The following is a 22,214-nucleotide window of genomic DNA, read 5'->3' on the forward strand; positions in this document are numbered from 1 at the left end:
GGGTTAAAGTTTGATGTTTTGTTGAATTGTAGTGTGCATTTTTAGAGATATAGTATGCATGCAATTTTCTACCTTCCATCGTTATAATAATTTAGGTTATGTAAGTATGATTTATGCTTACCAGAACATCAAACATATCATAATATTAAATCCAGTACACACTAACCTCCCCCAGCATTGTATAACGGCAGGTGTATTCTGGATCAGATTTTGGTGTTTGTGGGTTCCTACCAGAAAATGATAAGACCTACTTCTTGAAATCCATGTGTATGTTATTTAAAACTACTGCTGCCCAGACATTTAGATTGTGGCCATTATATTACCATGTTAACTGTCAAATTCATTTTCAGCTAATATTCAGTGATATTAATGGTCATTGTTGCACATGTTTAATAATCAATCAGTAATTGAAAAATAAAGTTATGATTTCCTAATCGTCCCTTACAACTGCCTTGCTTGTTAGTGCCTATAGGTAACTTAAGGACTTCAAGCTTTTGGCAGGGTTACATGGGAGAATGAAGCTGTATTTTAACAAGAAATTGGGCTCCACAGATTTCTTACCGTACAAATGGTATAATTGTACATTTGAACAGATTGTGCTTTTCATGCCTGAACATTAAACAGGATCTAAAAGTAGAACAGTTCTCTGGCTTCTAAATTCTTATGACAAAATGTACATCTTCAAATTTGCCTTTACAGCGAGATTACATCTGTTCTCTTGGAATTTTATGGTAACGATTAAGCATTGCTTCCTGTCTTTTTAATAGGAATTCATTCAACATTTTATAGAAAGCAGTTTTATTGTATGTTAAGGATAAATACAATTAGTAGTTAGTACAGTATTTAAAAAAAACCAAACCTTATATTCACCTAGGTGAATGCAGCATCGACCCGATGCTGCATCTGTCCCTGCCACCTCTGCATTTAGAACCGAGTGATCAAACATTGCTGATCGCTAAGTTCTTCTATCTGCTCTGACTGTCAGTCACTGGCTCTCTGCTCTGCCAGAGAGAGCTGGGTTCACACCGCTCCAAGCAGCCTGCGAGATCTCATGCACTGCTGTAAGGACCTGGGTGCCTGTCTGGTCCGCAGTCAAATAATCCGTGGAAAAAGAAAAAGGTGGTGGCACATCCAGGAAGTAAAAGCAGTTTCTTAGAAATCCATAAAAGGATGAAACAAGACACATACTGTCTAAAGGTGCTCAGTAGACGTGTTTCACACTCTCATGCTTACTCATAGTGAGTAAGCACAAGAGTGTGAAACACGTCTACTTGAGCACCTTTGGACTGTATGTGTGTCATGTTTCATCTTTTTATGGATTTCTAATAAAGAAACTTTTGCTCTCAGCTATGTCCCTCCAGCGCTCACGGGAGCTCTGGGCTGAGGAAGGGAGGGAGGGGCTGGCTCAGTATCCCAATGGTGTGGAGGCTGAGTCAGCTGCCAATCCAGACATGTGAGAGGATCCAGACTGTAAAAGTCGGGATCTTTCCCTAGCCTGGACCGGCTGTAACATCAGCCAGGAGTGGGCTGGAGCCCACTGTTGGCTAAAAACAGGTCACAGGAGTGCAAAACGAACTGCACTCCTGTGATCCATATGGCCAAACAAGCTTTGCACTTTGAAACACAATAATCTTCCAAATAGCATTGTGTCAAGTGCCTAGCTTTGGTCTGTCTGTGGGAGACCATGCATGCTACTAGGTTATGTATTTACTACATTCGTCCATTTTCCATGTAAGTGTTATTTATTCGGTGACTCTTACTGATCAGCTTGTGACTTTGTGTTGTCACAGAAGCAGGATTCCAGCCCTGACCGCATTACACTCTACGGTTTAATGATGAAGCCAATCCAGCGCTTTCCTCAGTTCATCCTCTTGCTACAGGTGAATTATCCCGTTGTTTTAGACATGTTACACTAAATACTTTCACATATGTGTCAATAAAACTATATGAGAAGTGATTTAATTTACATCATCAAAAGGGAATATGCAGTGTATTAAAGTATGGATTTATAGCATTGTTTTAATTTATATGACCAAAAGGGATGTATGTTAAATATGGATTCACGCGATTGTTTTAATTTACATAAAGATGTATCCGGTCCTAAATAAATCTGTATGAAAATCCTGTGTCTATCAGGATACAGCTTTTTATGGTGTAAGTGAATCATAATGTTACCTGTCTCATGGTAGTAGTAAATCTGTATTGCTGCTCAGTACTGTATGTAATTTTACACGAAGGATGACAGTGGGCACATTTAAAGCAAATCTTAACTAAAAGATATATGAAGGCTTTCATTGCTGATCTCCTTAATAAGTTAGTTTCTTGGGTGTCTATGGGTTTAGTACAGTCTGTGAAACTTTTCACTGACTGGTTCTGAGCCATTATAGTCAATGTCACAGTTCAAATCTATACATATTTTATTAGGTACTAGTGACATTGACTACACATTTACAATATGCATAGTTTAAAATGCATTTAACAAGTGTAAAGGGATTTCATAGTGTAAGGGTAACTATTATTCACAAAGAAATATTTATAAAATTAACATTTACAAGATAGGAAAAATATTGGAGATGATGGTGTGTTAACCGAAGTGTAATCTTGCATGACATTTAAGTGTAATTATGAATACAGTTCCCCCACTGTGTGCGAATATTGTTTTACTTTGTGCTATTTATGATATATATTACTTTCCTGTGGTCTTGGCTTCTATCCTGCAGGACATGTTGAAAAATACGATAAAGGGTCACCCTGACCGGCTTCCTCTACAGATGGCTCTTACAGAGCTAGAAACATTAGCAGACAAACTGAACGAGAGGAAACGGGATGCAGATCAACGCTGTGAAATCAAACAGATTGCCAAAGCAATAAATGAAAGGTATCTGAATAAGGTTGGTATGCTTTTTAGTTAAATAACTGGCCAGATGCTTTTCAGCCTTACACCACATTTCTATTTAACTTAGTAATAATTTTGTACTTGCAGTATTTTTTTAATTCTTTATTTTGGACAAGGCACAAATAGATGCATACACGGCCAATATACAGTCCTCACGTTACAGTCATACAAATAACATCATAAGCAGGAAAGATAGAAGAATGAACAGTATACCATATATCTGTGCTTCTGAGTGACAGATTGTAAGTATCTCTAGACAACTAGCCTTTAAGTGCTCAGAAATAAAGTGGAGAGAAGTGAGGTGCTTCACATGTACAAAGAAAAATGAGGCTGTGTTCTGTAGGACAAGGAAAAAGGTAACACCATGTCTGGTATTTTTTTTTTTCCAGTGAACTTCTTGGGTGAACATGGATCACAAAGGGAGACCTTTAAAGGGGGAGGGAATTAAAAAGGACATGGCAACTGGTACAGGAATGAGATGTAAAGTACAGAGACAAACTTGGAAATATTTAATTTTATCCTGCAATAATTTTGTTAATTCAAATTAAGAGAACGAAAGAAATCCTAATCTGATCTTTTTTAATAACAATTTAATATATACTATATGGCCAAAAATATATGAAGACCTGACTACCGCACTTTCCCAGGTGACCAAATGACACCTCACCAAATTATTGAACTTGGATGTTTCAGTGAAGGATATTTCAGACAATTTTGTCTTTTAACATTGTGGCAACAGTATGGTGAAGGTCTTTTTTTGTTCTAGCATGACTGTTTTCCTGTACACTTAGCCAGGTCTATAAAACATGGCTTGATGAAACTTAACTTGCCTGTGTACAAAGCTGACCTCAGTCCTACTGAACAACTTTGGAGTGAACTGGAATGTCAATTACTAGCCAGCTCTCCTCCAACATCAGTACCTGAGCTCACAATACTATTTTAGTTGAATGATACAAATTCCCAAAAAATGGGGAGAAGGAAGGCAACTACATTTTAATGCACATGGTTTTGAAGTGGGATGTCCAACAAACTCAAATCTTAAGGAACTGAAGCTTTTGTAATTGGGTATGCCTTATTTTCTTTACCCAAGATACCCAAGAAAGCAAGTAATGTATATACACATTATACATATATGTGCAGTTTAGCGTATAATGAAGTGCTTACTGTGTAGATCAGGCATGTCCAAAGTCCTGCCTGCGGGCCAATCGCGGCCGGCGTTCCGGTTTCGAATGGCCCCCCTAGTAATTTGGACATGTATATCTTTTGTGGCCCACAGTAAATCCCCAAGCACCGGGGGCCACAGAAGATATACATGCTGGCTGCATTGGAGGGGACAAGGAGGAGGCAGGGCGAGTGCCATACATACAGGAGAATTTCCTGTTTACACGGCGGCCTCTAATAGGAAGTCCCGTCTCCTGGGCTGCCATTGGATGACTGTTCTGTCCATCATAGGAGGTGGGACTTTGTATTAAAGAGGCTGCTGAGAAAACAGATTCTCCTGTATGTAATCTGTCGGCACTCCTCCCGCCCCCTCCTTGTCCCATCCGAGGTTGCAGATGGGCATCGATCAGGCTGCACTGATGGCAATGGTGAGTCTGCATTCATGGCAATGGGGATGCTGCCTTCTTGGCAATGGTAAGGCATGGCAACGGTGGGTGCTGCATTCATGGCAACGGTGGGTGCTGCATTCATGGCAACGGTGGGTGCTACATTCATGGCAACGGTGGGTGCTGAATTCATGGCAAAGGTGGGTGCTGCATTCATGACAACGGTGGGTGCTGCCTTCATGGCAACGGAGGGGGGGAACGGGTGCAAGATTCATGGCAATGGGGGGTGCTGCATTCATGGCAATGGGGGGGTGCTGCATTCATGGCATCGGTGGGGCTGCATTCATTGCAAAGGTGGGGCTGCAGATGAGCACTAATTAGGCTGCATTCATGGGCACTGACCCCTATTTTGTTTCACAGTTCTTTATTTAAAATTTAATTTTTTTCCTGAAACTTCCCTCTTAAAGTGAAGGTGCGTATTATACGCCGACAAATATGGTATATCCAAATAACACGCCCAAGGTCATCTCTGCACCACACACCGCCACAAGGGCAAGAGAATTATTGTTGGGCGGTGTATTAGTGCTAGGATGAACACACTTAGACCGAATTGTAATGGTTCAAAGAATGTCAGGCAAAATGGTCAGCCCTCACACACGTTCACTTCATCAAATCTGGAAACTGGTCAAGCAGTGGAATGGGGAAATCTTTTATTGCTTTTAGTTTCAGGTATTCATTTTACCTTCACATTATTTGCCTTATAGAGGTTCTGTCCAAAAAATTTTCTTTAAAAATTTTTTCCCCTAAATTTTAGCTCCTTAGCAATGGAAATCGATATCTCGTTCGATCAGATGATATGGTAGAAACCGTGTACAACGAGAGGGGTGAAATCCTGAAAACCAAGCAGAGGCGTCTGTTCATGCTCAATGATGTGCTGATGTGTGCCACTGCTAGTAACAGGTAGGTTTCTGCTCAAAAGTAAAGGACTGGTAAAAACAGGAACCCTTACCTTCATTATTTGATTTGTGTACCATTTCATAACCATAGTCTATCACTGCATAATTAACTCCATGTTTACATGTTTTGAAATATTCATAGACACTATAACTATTGTGCTTTATACCTCTATAGCACTTATAGAACAGTTGTTGTACTGTTCCTCCCTAAGCACTGTTCGCTGTAAGAATAAACTGAGAGTAGAAATATAAGTGGCCAGCAGATGGCATAAGTGAAGCATCTGCCTGATCAGTGATCTGCTGACAGATGAACGTTGCCTAAATAAAGGATACCTTCCTCTGTCATGAAGTAATGAGACAATCCGAAGTAAAAAATATCTGCTTTACATTTTCTCTTTTGTGTACACATCAGGAACCAAACAATGAGCCTTTCCGCTCTTGGACTTATATGGTTCTGAAAATTCAGAGTAAGTGGTGCTAAAAAGAGAATAAATAACAGATGGTGATGAGAAAAGGAAAGTTTTTCCTTTTTCCACAACACACACATAATATAGCTAATTTTATGCTGGATAAAAATAAATTAGACTGTTTTTGCTTTAAAATTAAAAAACACTCCACCTATTGTTTCAGCACTGTGTGATTCTCTGTGAATTCCTGTTGCCATATTTTCCTTTCAGCTGAGGCTACATACAGCATAGCATGCTTTGTTTCAGGCTTGAGCCGAGACTTCATACTCGGAACACACTAGTGTCCACCACAGCAGCGCTCAGCCATTCAGAGAAAGCAATGCGTTCTATCAATGAATACAAATTTTCCTCTGATTGGCTGAGTCAGAGAGGGGGACTAATGATGTGACAACCTCTGACTCTGCCATTCAGAGGAAGCTTTGTATTCATTGATAGAATACATCGCTTTCTCTGAATGACTAAGTGCCACTGTGATAGTCTACTGCGTCCCAGGTATGAGACAGGAAGTATCAGCTCGAACTCGGAACACAGTGCAGTATGCTGTATGTAGCCTGAGACAGACACAGTTTATACTGCACATCAAATGGCCCCACATGCTGGTAAGGAACATAGTTTGTTTGGGTCAAGCTGGCCCAAACAAACTATGTAAAGCAGGGCTCAGAATTTCAAGTCCTGAGCCACTTGCCAGGCCTTAAGAGTTACTCGTCACCAGTTGCCCCACCCAACCCCTGCCACGCCCTGTGATTAATGATTTAATAAAATTACACTGTTAAATGTTTTATGCAGAATTAAGTTACAAAAATATATATTAACAACAATGTTAACAGTATTAACATAGAGCAAATCAGTGCAGTCTATCAGGTCCCATCAGTGCCCATTAGTGCAGTCCCATCAGTGCAGCCTATCAGTGCAGCTTCATCAGTGCAGGCTCATCACTGCCCATCGTTGCTGCCTCATCACTGCCCATCTTTGCTGCCTCATCAGTGGCCATTAGTGTTGTCTCATCAGTGGCCATTAGTGCTGTTTCATCAGTGGCCATCAGTGCAGCCTCATCAGTGGCCATCAGTGCAGCATATCAGTGCCCATCAGTGCAGCTTATCAGTGCTGCCTCATCATTGGCCACCAGTGCAGCCTCAACAGTGCCCTTCAGTGCAGCATATCAATGCTGCCTTATCAGTACAGCCTCATCAGTGGCAATACGCGCAGCCTATTAGTGCCCATCAGTGCAGCATATTAGTGCTGCCGTATCAGTGCAACTTATCAGTGCCACCTCATCAGCGGCCATCAGTGCAGCATTATCAGTACCCATCAATGCAGTCTTATTAGTGCCCATCAGTGCAGTCTTATCAGTGCTTCCTTATCATTGCCCATCGGTGCAGCCTTATCGTTGCCCATCAGTGCAGCCTTATCCTTGTCCATCAGTGTTCATCAGTGCAGCCTTATCAGTGCATATTAGTGCAGTCTTATCAGTGCCCATCAATGAAGCCTCATCAGTGCAGTCTATCAGATCCCATCAACAAAGCCTCATTAGTGCAGCCTATCAGTGCAGGCTCATCAGTGCCCATCATTGCTGCCTCATCAGTGGCCATTAGCACTGCCTCATCAGTGGCCATTAGCGCTGCCTCATCACTGGCCATCAGTGCCTGTCAGTGCCCATTAGTGCAGGCACATCCTTATCAGTGACCCCATCAGGGAGCCCCCCCTCTGGGCCGTTCTGGTGGTTGCACCGCTTCTGTCAGAAGCATTCAGCCAGGAAACTGTCATCCCAGTCTGCCCCTGCTCCTCACTCGCCCTCCACTAATTTCCACTCCCCAAATGCGAGCAGGTGAGTGGAAATTTTGAGGGCTGATGTAAAGTATATCAAAAGATGAAGTTCAGCTTTAAATTAAATGGGTAAGGGTTTTTATTGCTTTAAGCTCCCCTACTGTGGAGGTTTTCTTGTCTAATTAGCTTGGTTATTACTGACACCGAGACAGAAACAAAGAGGAAAACCTAACATTTAGAATGGTCATGAGAGCCAAAAGTAAGGGTTAATCATCCAACTGGGACAAATGTTCCAGTGACAACTGTTGGTAATTCCCCTCACTTTGGGGAGGTTCCCTCTCACTTCCTGTTGTTCCTCCAAGACTGAAGGGAAATCTCCCTAGTCTGACATAAATAGCAAAAAAGAACAATCTAATAGTGGTTTTAACCTTCCCTTCTCTATCTAAGGGTTCATTCACACTATGTCCATTGTTCTGTGTTAATCTACATTTTTTTGTGCCCTGTTTACACCACAACACTGCTTTGAAGTGGGTTACTGGTGCACTGCATACAAATGCAGACGTTGCATTTTTACACATAGCAAGGCACCACAACACCATGCCATTTTGTGATACTTCAATAAAAAAAAAAAAAAAGCCTAAACAATACATTGCATTGTAAAAACTCTCTGTCCCTACCCAACAGGCAGTAGCCCACACACGTTTTAATGTGTTAACAAGTCCATGAAACAAACAAAAAAGTTTTGACTATACATACACTTTAAACTTTTCACTATCGCCATACATCTTTAAACTGTGAAGTGGTGGTATTCAGTGCCAGTGAACCAAGTAATGCCTGTGAATATCAGCTCACAGACACAAAGCCAATCCAAGTGGTTCTGAAACTTTGGGATCTCTGTGACTGGTGAAGATAGACAAATCACATCACAGATGTAAACAGTGCAGTACATCTGTGATCTATCCCTTTCACTTACAATAGAGGAAAGGACGAAGAGAGGAACTAATAAATGAATAGCTGTGCAGATCAAAACAGCTGCAGCTGCAAGTAGTTTTTAACACTTTCACCCCTCTTTTCTCTCCTCTACATCTTAACTAAATTCTGCTTCCATCCTTCCACTGTATGTGACCTGTATAATAAACCCCTTTACCACCTCCTTCCTCTTCATATGACCTGTATGCCCTATATCTAGTGCCACCTCAATATGAACATGTTTCTTAATTTTCATAGATTTGTGGCAAAAAATGTTGATTACCTTGGTGTGTCTACTTTCCAAAAATAGGGACATTTTAAGGGTGTTTGCACTGTCCTGGAGTTTTTCTTTTGTTAATGTTTGGTCATTTGTTCCTTTTTATATAGTAAAAAAATAAATAAAAATAAAATGTTTATTGAAAAATAAATTATGTCAAATTAATTTGGGTGCAGTGTTGCATGATGGAGTAATTGTCATCAATTATCACAGCACTAAAAACTGAAAAATGTCCTTCTAATGGAGTACCACAGGCTGGCAATCAAGTGGTTAAATATACTGTTACATGAGATACAGATCTGTCTCAGAAGGGGGCATGTCTCTCTGAAGAGGTCCGAAGCCCCCTGCTGAGTAAGACCTATAGCTTTGCAACAAAGCTGATACTCCCTTCTGATTGGCAAACTCTAGCTTTAACCAATTATGTGTATTTCTCTTCACAATTACATCATTATTTTCAATATCTTACTATTTTGACAATTTTCTGACATTTTCATAATTATACATTGATGTTACTAAACCACTTTCAGCCTAAATCAGCTTAAATTATGTTTAGGGTCCCTTTTAAAGTATCCCTAAATGCTGGCTTTGTTTAATGAATTCTGGATCTGAACACACAGAATTCCAATACACTGTGACAATTTCTTATTAAATCCATATGCTCTTCTTTTAGATCTTCCAATGAAGGCAATAACATAGTAACAGAAAGCCAGAAATACTTACTAAAATGGAGTGTGCCTCTTGGTCATGTAGAGGTTATTGAATATGGGGAAAGTGAGGAGCAAGGAAATCCGTCTCGATTTTCTTCCGTACATGCATCTGAAAAGGTCATTTGTGCCAAACCAAGTAAGTATACATAATCCATTTAGTGGACAAAGGGCACCCTGTGGAATGTCACTACAAGCACGATTCTTCAGATATGATATAGTTGGTTGGTTATTCACTCATAAATTCCTCAATTTAGCGTGTTTTTATTTATTTTATTATTAGTAAATGTATGTGCTTAGGTATGTGTATGTTCTTATAACCCAAAAAGTGTGGCTGTCATGTTCACTTCTTTCAGGATAGGCCTAATTTACACTGGCACTTCTGTGTTTAGCTTTTTCATGTGGTACCCAACTGGTACCCACGTTTAGGGCCTTGTGTGCTCAGAAGACCTGTGTTCTGCAGCTTCATGGGGCCTTAGGCTGGATTCACACCTATGCAGTTTTAGTGCTTTTTGCATTTTGCAGATTTGCACTACAGTCCATTTAACATGGTTTCCTATGGAACACGTTCTGTTGTGCAAATCTGCAAAATGCAAAAAGCACTAAAAATGCATAGGTGTGAATCCAGCCTTAGGCCTCTTTCACACTTTCACACAGGCAGCTGTTCTGCCACTGTTAAAAGCATGTTTTGTTATTTTGAAATTCCAAGACTCCAGGCACAGAGATCACTTGCTGTTGTACATTGCGATTAGCAGCGTTTACGTGCGTTTACATGCGGCTGCGGTGGAATGTTCTTGCCATTTCTGATGTGCTTCCTGTTGTTTTTCTTTCCTCGTTGCCGTTGCTATCCGCAGGTGAAATAGTACACTGTGATTACCTGCGGTTATGTGCAGATAGCTGGGCTAAATCGGTCCTAGACGCAGTCAAATGTTATTTTTTTCTAACCACACAAAACCCCATGTAACGAAACCGTTGCTAAACGCAGTGTGTGAATGGGGCCCTAGGAAAGCATTGTGTGAGTATAGGTGCGGTAGATAACTTCATCTATCCGCAGCTAAAATCTGAATTCTATCTGCCCGTGTGGAAGGGGCCTTACAGTATTATTTGTACAGCTTTCAGCCTTGTTCAGCCCCAGCCTGCCAAAGACTTTGACAAGTTGCCTGCAGTGGTGCTGGATGTTGCACCTGCCAATCCTGGGTGCACTAAAGTGCCCGGAGGGAGGCATTGCAGCTGAATGGCTAAGTGTGCGAGGGGCCTAAAAATTGCCACTAATGAAGTGTGTGACATGTGTGGCTGCTGCAGCATTAGAGAACTTTTACTTTCATTCGGCTGGTACAATACAATAAGCCCTTAACTTCCAGCGCTGAAACTACAGATCTGGCTGTAACACTGATCACAGCGGGTCACTCATTCAGCACCTCTTCCATTCAGAAAACATTTTGCATTCTTTTCACAGAATACAGGCATTTTGTGATTGGGGAAGAGGGGGGGGGGGCTGTGACATTCATGTGCACCTCCTCCATTCAGAATGCCCTCCAAGTTGGGCACTTACTGTACTGTGTGGGCAGTACTCACTTCACTAGTGGCAATTTATTTTTACAGTGCAAATGTCCAAATTCATTTTTGATTACAGTTCAGCTTTCAGTTTGATGAGTTTGTGTCCTTATTTAAATAGAATTTTCAAAGCAGAGATTACTGTGTCCCAATAAATAGGAAAAAATATGCTTTCATTCAATTTTTGTCTGTTGAGATGATTTACATTGACATTGCAGTAACTTTTAGTTTTATAACAATGGTGAATTTATCCGTTTCTTTAATTTTCACATAATGCAAAGTTCTGAACCAGGGACATAAAATATCTCACAAAAGTGAGTACACGCCTCACATTTTTGTAAATATTTTTTATTATATTTTTTTCATGTGACAACACTGAAGAAATGACACTTTGCTACAATGTAAAGTGTACAGCATGTATAACAGTGTAAATTTGCTTTCCCCTCAAAATAACGCAACACACAGCCATTAATGTCTAAACCACTGGCAACAAAAGTGAGTACACCCCTAAGTGAAAATGTCCAAATTGGGCCCAGAGTGTCAATATTTTGTGTGGCCACCATTATTTTCCAGCACTGCCTTCACCCACTTGGGCATGGAGTTCACCAGAGCTTCACAGGTTGCCACTGGAGTCCTCTTCCACTCCTCTATGATGACATCATAGAGCTGATGGATGTTAGAGACCTTGCACTCCTCCACCCTCCACTTGAGGATGCCCCACAGATAGGGTTTAGGTCTGGAGACATGCTTGGCCAGTCCATCACCTTTACCCTCAGCTTCTTTAGCATGGCAGTGGTTGTCTTGGAGGTGTGTTTGGGGTTGTTATGTTGGAATACTGTCCTGCGGCCCAATCTCCGAAGGGAGGGGATCATGCTCTTCTTCAGTATGTCACAGTACATGTTGGCATTCATGGTTCCCTCAATGAACTGTTGCTCCCCAGTGCCGGCAGCACTCATGCAGCACCAGACCATGACACTCCCACCACCATGCTTGACTGTAGGCAAACACTCCCACCACCATGCTTGACTGTAGGCAAGACACACTTGTCTTTGTATTCCTCACCTGGTTGCTGCCACACAAGCTTGACACCATCTGAACCAAATAAGTTTATCTTGATCTCATCATACCTCAGGACATGGTTCCAGTAATCCATGTCCTTAGTCTGCTTGTCTTCAGAAAACTGTTTGCAGGCTTTCTTGTGCATCATCTTTAGAAGAGGCTTCCTTCTGGGATGACAGCCAGGCAGACCAATTTGATGCAGTGTATGGTCTGAGCACTGACAGGCTGATCCCTACCCCTTCAACCTCTGCAGCAATGCTGGCAGCACTCATACGTCTATTTCCCAAAGACAGTCTATGGATATGACGCCAAGCACGTGCACTCAACTTCTTTGTTAGACCATGGCAAGGCCTGTTCTGAGTGGAACCTGTCCTGTTAAACCGCTGTATGGTCTTGGCCACCGTGCTGTAGCTCAGTTTCAGGGTCTTGGCAATCTTCTTATAGCCTAGACCATCTTTATGTAGAGCAACAATGTTTTTTTCAGATCCTCAGAGAGTTCTTTGCCATGAGGTGCCATGTTGAACTTCCAGTGACCAGTATGAGAGAGTGACAGTGATAAAACCAAATTTAACACACCTGAGACCTTGTAACACTAACGAGTCACATGACACCAGGGAGGGAAAATGGATAATTGGGCCCAATTTGGACATTTTCACTTAGGGGTGTACTCCCTTTTGTTGGCAGCGGTATAGACATTAATGGCTGTGTGTTGAGTTATTTTGAGGGGACAGCAAATTTACACTGTTATACAAGCTGTACACTCACTACTTTATATTGTAGCAAAGTGTAATTTCTTCAGTGTTGTCACATGAAAGGATATAATAAAATATTTACAAAAATGTGAGGGGTGTACTCACTTTTGTGAGCTACTGTACCTGTAAGGAGAAAAAAAGGAATACTTGCATATCCTGATCTTTTATGCACCACTCAAAGCCGCTCTGATCAGGCATAATGTCCCCTGAAGTCTTCAGAGAGATGGACACTTCTGGCTGTGTCGATCTGTGTTCCTGTGCAGCTCTCACTGGTTCCTGCTAGAGACAATGGTGATGCAGAGCTCAGCAGGAGGAACCATGGAGGTCGAGACATGCAGAAGTATTGGTTTCCTTGTGAAATCCAGGCGCATTTTCTTAGAACTGGAGCAGAGTTTAGTGACACTGGCAACAGGAAAGGTTAGTATTCTGTTTTCTAGATTCAGAGTTTTACATTGTGTGACAGGGTTTCTTTAATAAAGAAATTGTAATCAAAATCAGATAAAGTGGCACAGACAGATCACCATGAATAAACATTGTTGCATATAGATTGCATATAGTTGCTGTCTTCGGAAAAAATACTGGCTAGGACCCGGAAATGCTGGTGTTTGGTTGAGAGAGCAGGAAGGGTAAAGATCAATCACTGCATTAAAGTAGGCTAGGTTAGGTGAGTGACTAAACTACTTGCATAGATTAGCCAGTCAAAAGGAAGCAAAAAAGCAAATTGCATCTTTTAACAGATATATAATAATGTGTTAGTTCTCTATCACCTTCCGTATATAGTAGGCCACAGTACCCTCATCATCTTCTCACCCCTGTGAGTAACATGATTAAAGCTTATGGCCTGCCCTCATTACCCTTGCTTTGCCCAGAAAAGTTTCTACACACAATAAAGCGCATTCTTGGCAATTCATTATACACACTTTAACTGAGCCAGCATTTCTGAATACCAAGTAGCTGTTCAGGATACAGTCTATTCTGGACATCCTTCCAGGACTTTTGCCCTGCACATCAGTCGTGATTTTTGGCTTGCTTTCTTTGTGGCTGTGAGTTTTAAATTCAAACATGGGTCAGTACCTAGAAAAACATTATAAAGCTGTCTTGAGGCAGCTGTAGATTTTGGCATTAATTGGTTTTGTTCCTCTTCTCTGAGGCTGTCTGTTAAATTGTTAAATTTATACATATTTTTTTAAAATAACTTTCGCACGTGACAGCTATGTTTGGATGTAGATTTTTTTCCCATGAAAATTTCTACTAAGGGAATTTACAGTCTTGCCAATCTTCTTATAGCCTAGGCCATCTTTATGTAGAGCAACAATAATTTTTGTTCAGATCCTTAGAGAGTTATTTGCCATGAGGTGCCATGTTGAACTTCCAGTGACCATTATGAGAGAGTGAGAACAATAACTCCAAATATAACACACCTGCTCCCCATTCACACTTGAGAACTTGTAACACTAACATGTCACATGACACCAGGGAGGGAAAATGGTTAATTGGGCCCAATTTGGACATTTTCACTTAGGGGGGTACTCACTTTTGTTGCCAGTGGTTTAGACATTAATGGCTATGTGTTGAGTTATTTTAAGGGGACAGCTAATTTACACTGTTATACAAGCTGTACGCTCACTACTTTACATTGTAGCAAAGTGTCATTTCTCCAGTGTTGTCACATGAAAAGATAGAATAAAATATTTACAAAAATGTGAGAGGTGTACTCACTTTTGTGAGAGACTGTAAATAAAGGGTGTTGTCAGTGTAAAAAGTGGCCAGCCACCTTATAGGCCTTTGTTTATTTTTTAAAGCCTGTTTGTGAACCACTGACCAAACTGAGGTCCAAATGTACTTCAAAATAAAAGATAGGTAAAAAATGAATTGTATGAAAAGAGTATGATCATGTATAATCAAACCATAATTAATGTCTGAGATATGTAAACAGGAATGTACAGTAGTTATATACACATTTATCTTAATTATACAGTGAACAGGCTGAGTATTCATAGATCCTGGGTAATAGGTTGATACCCTCAGGTGACTGGACATTGGCAAAAGTTCTGAGGATACGCCCACTGGGCACCCCTCCCCCCACAACTCTACCCAACTCCATGATTCCTTTTTTTGCTAGTGTCCTAAGGTGATGGACCATTTCTTCCTAGGGGTGAGAAATCACCCCTAGCTCACTAGTTTATTATTTTACTTCAAATCTTAAACTGACTCTTAACTGTTTTCTAATACAACAATAGAAGTAGTGCATCTGGATTAGTGTAAACTTGGGAATTGTACACAAACCCCACACTTTGGGTATGGCCTGTAATGTTGCCTTAGGCACTGGATCCTGCATGAGTGATTACCTCGGCACTTTATGCAACACATGTAACTAGCCGCAGAGTTCTATTCAAGTCCAGGGCCATGGTCAATGCTTATGGAACCAAGTCCCTTAAAACCCCTTCAGGGGTATGCCCACCGTGACAGACTAACGATACAAACTGCTCTCCCTTTAGATCTCTCACTTGGGTTTTAAGGTCAAAGAAATGCCCCTTGGTGAAATTCTCCACTCATAGTGGCCTCCTTTTTAAGGCTGTCCCATTCACCCAATTTCATTTTAGACCTCTCCAACAAAACATTTTGTTGGCATGAAACAAGCTTTCTCCTTCTCTTTATCTACCTTTGCTCCTGTCCAGCCAGGCCAGGAACTCCCTAGCCTAATGATTTCCAACCTGGCCCTGACAACAAGGAGGTTGTTTCTCCCATATCACTGGAAAGTGATAACTACAGATGGCAATTTTTTGGGTTGGGAAGGAATATTCCAATCCCTTGCGGTCCAAGGAATATTGTCCCTGAGACTTTTCTCTAAACTAGCAGCCCTCTCTTAGCCCTTTCTCATCCTTTACAAAGCCAAGGTAATCTTACGACCAAACCCATTCATCCTTCCTAAAGCAACTCCTCTCAAGTGCTTACACTCTTATGCCCCGTACACACGGTCGGATTTTCCCATGGAAAATGTGTGATAGGACCTTGTTGTCGGAAATTCCGACCGTGTGTAGGCTCCATCACACATTTTCCATCGGATTTTCCGACACACAAAGTTTGAGAGCAGGCTATAAAATTTTCCGACAACAAAATCCGTTGTCGGAATTTCCGATTGTGTGTACACAAATCCGACGCACAAAGTGCCATGCATGCTCAGAATAAATAAAAGATGAAAGCTATTGGCTACTGCCCCATTTATAGTCCCGACATACGTGTTTTACGTCACCACGTTCAGAATGATCTGATTTTCCGACAACTTTGTGTGACCGTGTGTATGCAAGACAAGTTTGAGCCAACATTCGTCGGAAAAAATCCTAGGATTTTGTTGTCGGAATGTCCTATCAATGTCCGACCGTGTGTACGGGGCATAAAAGTAAAGGTATTGCAAAAGCATTTTCAAGTCTCTGCTGCTCAGCTTTGTAAGGCCGCCATCTAAACTTCTGTTCATACCCTTTTCAAAGTTCTACCACGTGGGCGTTGAATCTTTTGATGATGCAGATTTCAGCCACAGGGTTTTTGCAGCGACACTCTGAAGTCAGGTCTGTTGACCCTGTTGTTGTTTTTGTTGGGCCTGTTGGCACAGTTCTGTTTGTCTAAATTGTTGCCCACCCTTCTCATGTATTGGGGATGTCCCACGGTCTATGACTGTTCAGCCTGTGGCCAGTATTGGCCAGTATTGCATGATTAGGATAAAGGGGATTTTAAAGTATAACTAAAGGTAAAACTTTTTTTCTTAGTTTTGTATAGAGCGTTCAGGGATTAGAACATCTGTCAGGTATTTTTTTTTTTTTTTGCTGTCTATGCCCTGTTAGGGAGATTCACGTTCTCTATTTGTCTTGTTTACTGTTTTCATTGAATGTGAAAGTAAAAGAAAATTCCATATTTTGGGTTCTCCCCAGAACAGTAATAGAGGCGTTATCCTCCAATGGGGATACTAGTCCTAGTGACCCCTCCTCACCTAGGGTGTCCCTCACTTTAAAGGGATTTCCTCTCACTTTCTGTTTTAGCTATGAAGGGAAAATTCCCAAATGAGACAGATGGCAAAAAACAAACAAAACCAAAACAAACTACAGGGGTTATAACCCTCTCTTACCTATTCAAAATGGGAAAAACAACATTTGCCTGTAGTTCTACTTTCACTTAATTGTAAATTCTATATTTTTAAATATAGTACAGGACACAGTCCACCAGTCACCTGAAAGTATCAGCCTATAGTCCTGGGTCTATGAATGTTCAGTCTGTGTCCTGTGCTGTACTCCAAGATATGGAATTTACAGGCAAGTCAGAATTCATTTGATTATGATCTGGACCAAATAAAATGTTTAAATATTTATTTAAAGTGTATTTTCATTGGAGCCAAATTGGGATAACACCTATAACGCATATTTGGTACATTTTCCAATTCACAGAGCATAACTGTAAAAATATTTTTACATTGCAGCCTACCTTTTTTTTAGATGCTCCTTTCTGGAAACTCCAACACTGAAAATTCCTACTTGGCTCTTTGTTTGAGGTAGCCAGTGAGCTGTGTTTGCTATAATTATATTTGTCCATCCTCTGCTAGCAGATCTCATCTCATTGGTTGTAAACTAGATTTGAACACTGTCATTGACTTCTACATTGTATGGATATTCTGATATTATTAGTGCTGTCAAAAATAATGTACTGTCTTTGCAGTTACTACATCATTATAACACTGTTATAATGGGTAAGACATGTTCTTGACACATATGTATTTCTTTATATCTGCAGATAAATTATACATGGGGCCTGGGCAGCTTTATCATGACTTACAGAATCTGCTTCATGATTTGGATGTTGTCAACCAAATTTCACAACTAATATTGCAATTAAAAGGAAACTATCAGGTAGGAATGTGCACTGTATTTTAAATGTTATTTAGCTGATTACACACACTTTTTTTTTTTTTTTTCAACCTAGCGGTCGGAATGAGAAAAAAAAGATTCCTGCATCCACATGAGCTAGGTGGATGCAGAGATCTCCCCCACTGTGCTTTTCTATTCTGACAGTGTAGACTGCTCTGCTGTCAGAATACACTGATCAGCACTGCAGCCACTGTTTGAAGGAGGTTTTCTAGCAGGACCATTTGTAAGAAGCCGATCTAACAATCAACTTCTGTCAAACTGGGAGGACTACACACAGATCGGAATTCTCTGTTGAACCGGCCACTTTTCAATACAGGTATACCCAGCTTTAGACCTGTGTGAACAGCAAGCTTTTTATGAAACTTTCAGCAAGCTTTTGGCAAGCTTTAAGCAGCTTTCTCTAAGCCTTTAAAGTGTCCTTCAGCTCCTGTTTGTAAATGTTATACACAGATCCTAATGGGAGTGCTGATTGTCACTTTAAGCAAGCTGCTACCAGACTACAGCAGGCTTTCAACAAGCTTCAAGTAGTATGGAAGCCAGCTACTGTAGCAACTTGTTTAACCACTTCAGCCCTGGAAGGATTTGCCCCCTTAATGACCAGGCCATTTTTTGCGATACAGCACTGCGCTGCTTTAACTGACAATTGCGTGGTCGTGCGACACTGTACCCAAACAAAATCGACGTCCTTTTTTCCCACAAATAGAGCTTTCTTTTGGTGGTATTTGATCACCTCTGCGGTTTTTATTTTTTGCGCTATAAACAAATAAAGACTGACAATTTTGAAAAAAATGTTTTTTTTTTAACTTTCTGCTATAATACATATATATATAGATATCTATATATATATATATAGATATCTATATATATATAGATATCTATATATATCTATATCTAGATCTAGATCTATCTATATATATATATATATATATACACTACCGTTCAAAAGTTTGGGGTCACATTGAAATGTCCTTATTTTTGAAGGAAAAGCACTGTACTTTTAAATGAAGCTAACTTTAAACTAGTCCTAACTTTAAACAAATATACTCTATACATTGCTAATGTGGTAAATGACTATTCTAACTGCAAATGTCTAGTTTTTGGTGCAATATCTACATAGGTGTATAGAGGCCCATTTCCAGCAACTATCACTGCAGTGTTCTAATGGTACAATGTGTTTGCTCATTGGCTCAGAAGGCTAATTGATGATTAGCAAACCCTTGTGCAATCATGTTCACACATCTAAAAACAGTCTAGCTCCTTCCAGAAGCTACAAAACTGACCTTCCTGTGAGCAGATTGAGTTTCTGGAGCATCACATTTGTGGGGTCAATTAAACGCTCAAAATGGCCAGAAAAAGAGAACTTTCATCTGAAACTCGACAGTCTATTCTTGTTCTTAGAAATGAAGGCTATTCCATGCGAGAAATTGCAAAGAAATTGAAGATTTCCTACAACGGTGTGTACTACTCCCTTCAGAGGACAGCACAAACAGGCTCTAACCAGAGTAGAAAAAGAAGTGGGAGGCCGCGTTGCACAACTAAGCAAGAAGATAAGCACATTAGAGTCTCTAGTTTGAGAAACAGACGCCTCACAGGTCCCCAACTGGCATCTTCATTAAATAGTACCCGCAAAACACCAGTGTCAACATCTACAGTGAAGAGGCGGCTGCGGGATTTTGGGCTTCAGGGCAGAGTGGCAAAGAAAAAGCCATATCTGAGACTGGCCAATAAAAGAAAAAGATTAAGATGGGCAAAAGAACACAGACATTGGACAGAGGAAGACTGGAAAAAAGTGTTGTGGACGGATGCCAAAGGTGTGCAATGCTGTAATTGCTGCAAAAGGAGGATTCTTTGATGAAAGCAAAGTTTGATGTAAAAACAATGTTATTTCAAATACAAATCATTATTTCTAACCTTGTCAATGTCTTGACTCTATTTTCTATTCATTTCACAACGTATGGTGGTGAATAAGTGTGACTTTTCATGGAAAACACAAAATTGTTTGGGTGACCCCAAACTTTTGAACGGTAGTGTATATATATATATATATATATATATATATATATATATATATATATATATATATATATATCCATATACAGTGGCTTGCGAAAGTATTCGGCCCCCTTGAACTTTTCAACCTTTTGCCACATTTCAGGCTTCAACCATAAAGATATAAAATTTTTATTTTTAGTGAAGAATCACCAACAAGTGGGACACAATTGTGAAGTGGAACGAAATCTTTAGGATTTTTGAAACTTTTTTAACTAATAAAAAAATGAAAAGTGGGGCGTGCAAAATTATTCGGCCCCCTTGCGTTAATACTTTGTAGAGCCACCTTTTGCTGCGATTACAGCTGCAAGTCGCTTGGGGTATGTCTCTATCAGTTTTGCACATCGAGAGACTGAAATTCTTGCCCATTCTTCCTTGCAAAACAGCTCGAGCTCAGTGAGGTTGGATGGAGAGCGTTTGTGAACAGCAGTTTTCAGCTCTTTCCACAGATTCTCGATTGGATTCAGGTCTGGACTTTGACTTGGCCATTCTAACACCTGGATATGTTTATTTGTGAACCATTCCTTTGTAGATTTTGCTGTATGTTTGGGATCATTGTCTTGTTGGAAGATAAATCTCCGTCCCAGTTTCAGGTCTTTTGCAGACTCCAACAGGTTTTCATCCAGAATGGTCCTGTATTTGGCTGCATCCATCTTCCCCTCAATTTTAACCATCTTCCCTGTCCCTGCTGAAGAAAAGCAGGCCCAAACCATGATGCTGCCACCACCATGTTTGACAGTGGGGATGGTGTGTTGAGTGTGATGAGCTGTTTTGCTTTTACACCAAACATATCGTTTTGCATTGTGGCCAAAAAGTTCGATTTTGGTTTCATCGGACCAGAGCACCTTCTTCCACATGTTGGGTGTGTCTCCCAGGTGGCTTGTGGCAAACTTTAGACGAGACTTTTTATGGATATCTTTGAGAAATGGCTTTCTTCTTGCCACTCTTCCATAAAGGCCAGATTTGTGCAGTGTACGACTGATTGTTGTCCTATGGACAGACTCTCCCACCTCAGCTGTAGTTCTCTGCAGTTCATCCAGAGTGAACATGGGCCTCTTGGCTGCATCTCTGATCAGTCTTCTCCTTGTCTGAGCTGAAAGTTTAGAGGGACAGCCAGGTCTTGGTAGATTTGCAGTGGTCTGATACTCCTTCCATTTCAAAATGATCGCTTGCACAGTGCTCCTTGGGATGTTTAAAGCTTGGGAAATCTTTTTGTATCCAAATCCGGCTTTAAACTTCTCCACAACAGTATTACGGACCTGCCTGGTGTGTTCCTTGGTCTTCATGATGCTCTCTGCGCTTTCAACAGAACCCTGAGACTATCACAGAGCAGGTGCATTTATACAGAGACTTGATTACACACAGGTGGATTCTATTTATCACCATCAGTCATTTAGGACAACATTGGATCATTCAGAGATCCTCGCTAAACTTCTGGAGTGAGTTTGCTGCACTGAAAGTAAAGGGGCCGAATAATTTTGCATGCACCACTTTTCAGTTTTTTAATTGCTAAATAAGTTTAAAATATCCAATAGATTTCGTTCCACTTCACAATTGTGTCCCACTTGTTGGTGATTCTTCACAAAAAATTAAAATTTTATATCTTTATGTTTGAAGCCTGAAATGTGGCAAAAGGTTGAAAAGTTCAAGGGGGCCGAATACTTTCGCAAGCCACTGTATCTATATATATAGATAGATATATAGAGATATATCTATCTATATATATAGATATATATATCAAATGTATTCATCATTTTATTCTTCTACATATTTTTGGTAAAAAAAATCGCAATAGGCGTGTATTGATTGGTTTGCGCAAAAGTTATCACGTCTACAAACTATGGGATAGATTTAGGGACTATTATTTTTTTTAATTGTTTTTACTTGTAATGGCGGCGAGCTGCGATTTTTAGCACGACTGCGACATTGTGGCGGACAAATCTGACCCCAAATGACACTTTTTGGGGACCAGTGACACTATTACATTGATATAAAAATGCACTGATCAATGTAAAAATGGCACTGGCAGGGAAGGGGTTAACACTAGGGGGCAATCAAGGGGTTAAGTGTATTCCCTGGGTGTGTTCTAACTATAGGGGAATTGGGCTACCAAGGACATGACAGAGAGAACTGTTCCCGATCACTGGGAACAGAAGATCTCTGACATGTTATCTGGCATAACGTGGAATCCGCTTGTTTACATAGGCAGTTCCCCATTCTGCCTCTGTGCACCACGATCGCTGGTGGACATCAAGTTCGCCGGACCCACGAGCACGCTCCCATGGCGGGCGCACGGCCGCTATCTCC

At 40.7% G+C, this 22,214-nt stretch overlaps 1 protein-coding gene across 3 annotated transcripts in view; it reads left to right on the plus strand.

Annotated features, from left to right (window-relative positions):
* Window positions 1-22,214, plus strand: part of ARHGEF10 (Rho guanine nucleotide exchange factor 10) — a 276,309-nt gene that overhangs the window by 161,652 nt on the left and 92,443 nt on the right. For all 3 annotated transcript variants that reach the window (XM_073626640.1, XM_073626639.1, XM_073626637.1), the window contains 5 exons: window positions 1,791-1,880; window positions 2,721-2,891; window positions 5,258-5,403; window positions 9,547-9,719; window positions 17,725-17,840. In XM_073626640.1, the coding sequence (XP_073482741.1) occupies window positions 1,791-1,880; window positions 2,721-2,891; window positions 5,258-5,403; window positions 9,547-9,719; window positions 17,725-17,840 (696 nt within the window). The remainder of the gene's footprint in view (window positions 1-1,790; window positions 1,881-2,720; window positions 2,892-5,257; window positions 5,404-9,546; window positions 9,720-17,724; window positions 17,841-22,214) is intronic.

This window comes from Aquarana catesbeiana, linkage group LG04 (genome assembly GCF_042186555.1).
Source record: "Aquarana catesbeiana isolate 2022-GZ linkage group LG04, ASM4218655v1, whole genome shotgun sequence".
Taxonomy (NCBI): Eukaryota; Metazoa; Chordata; class Amphibia; order Anura; family Ranidae; genus Aquarana; species Aquarana catesbeiana.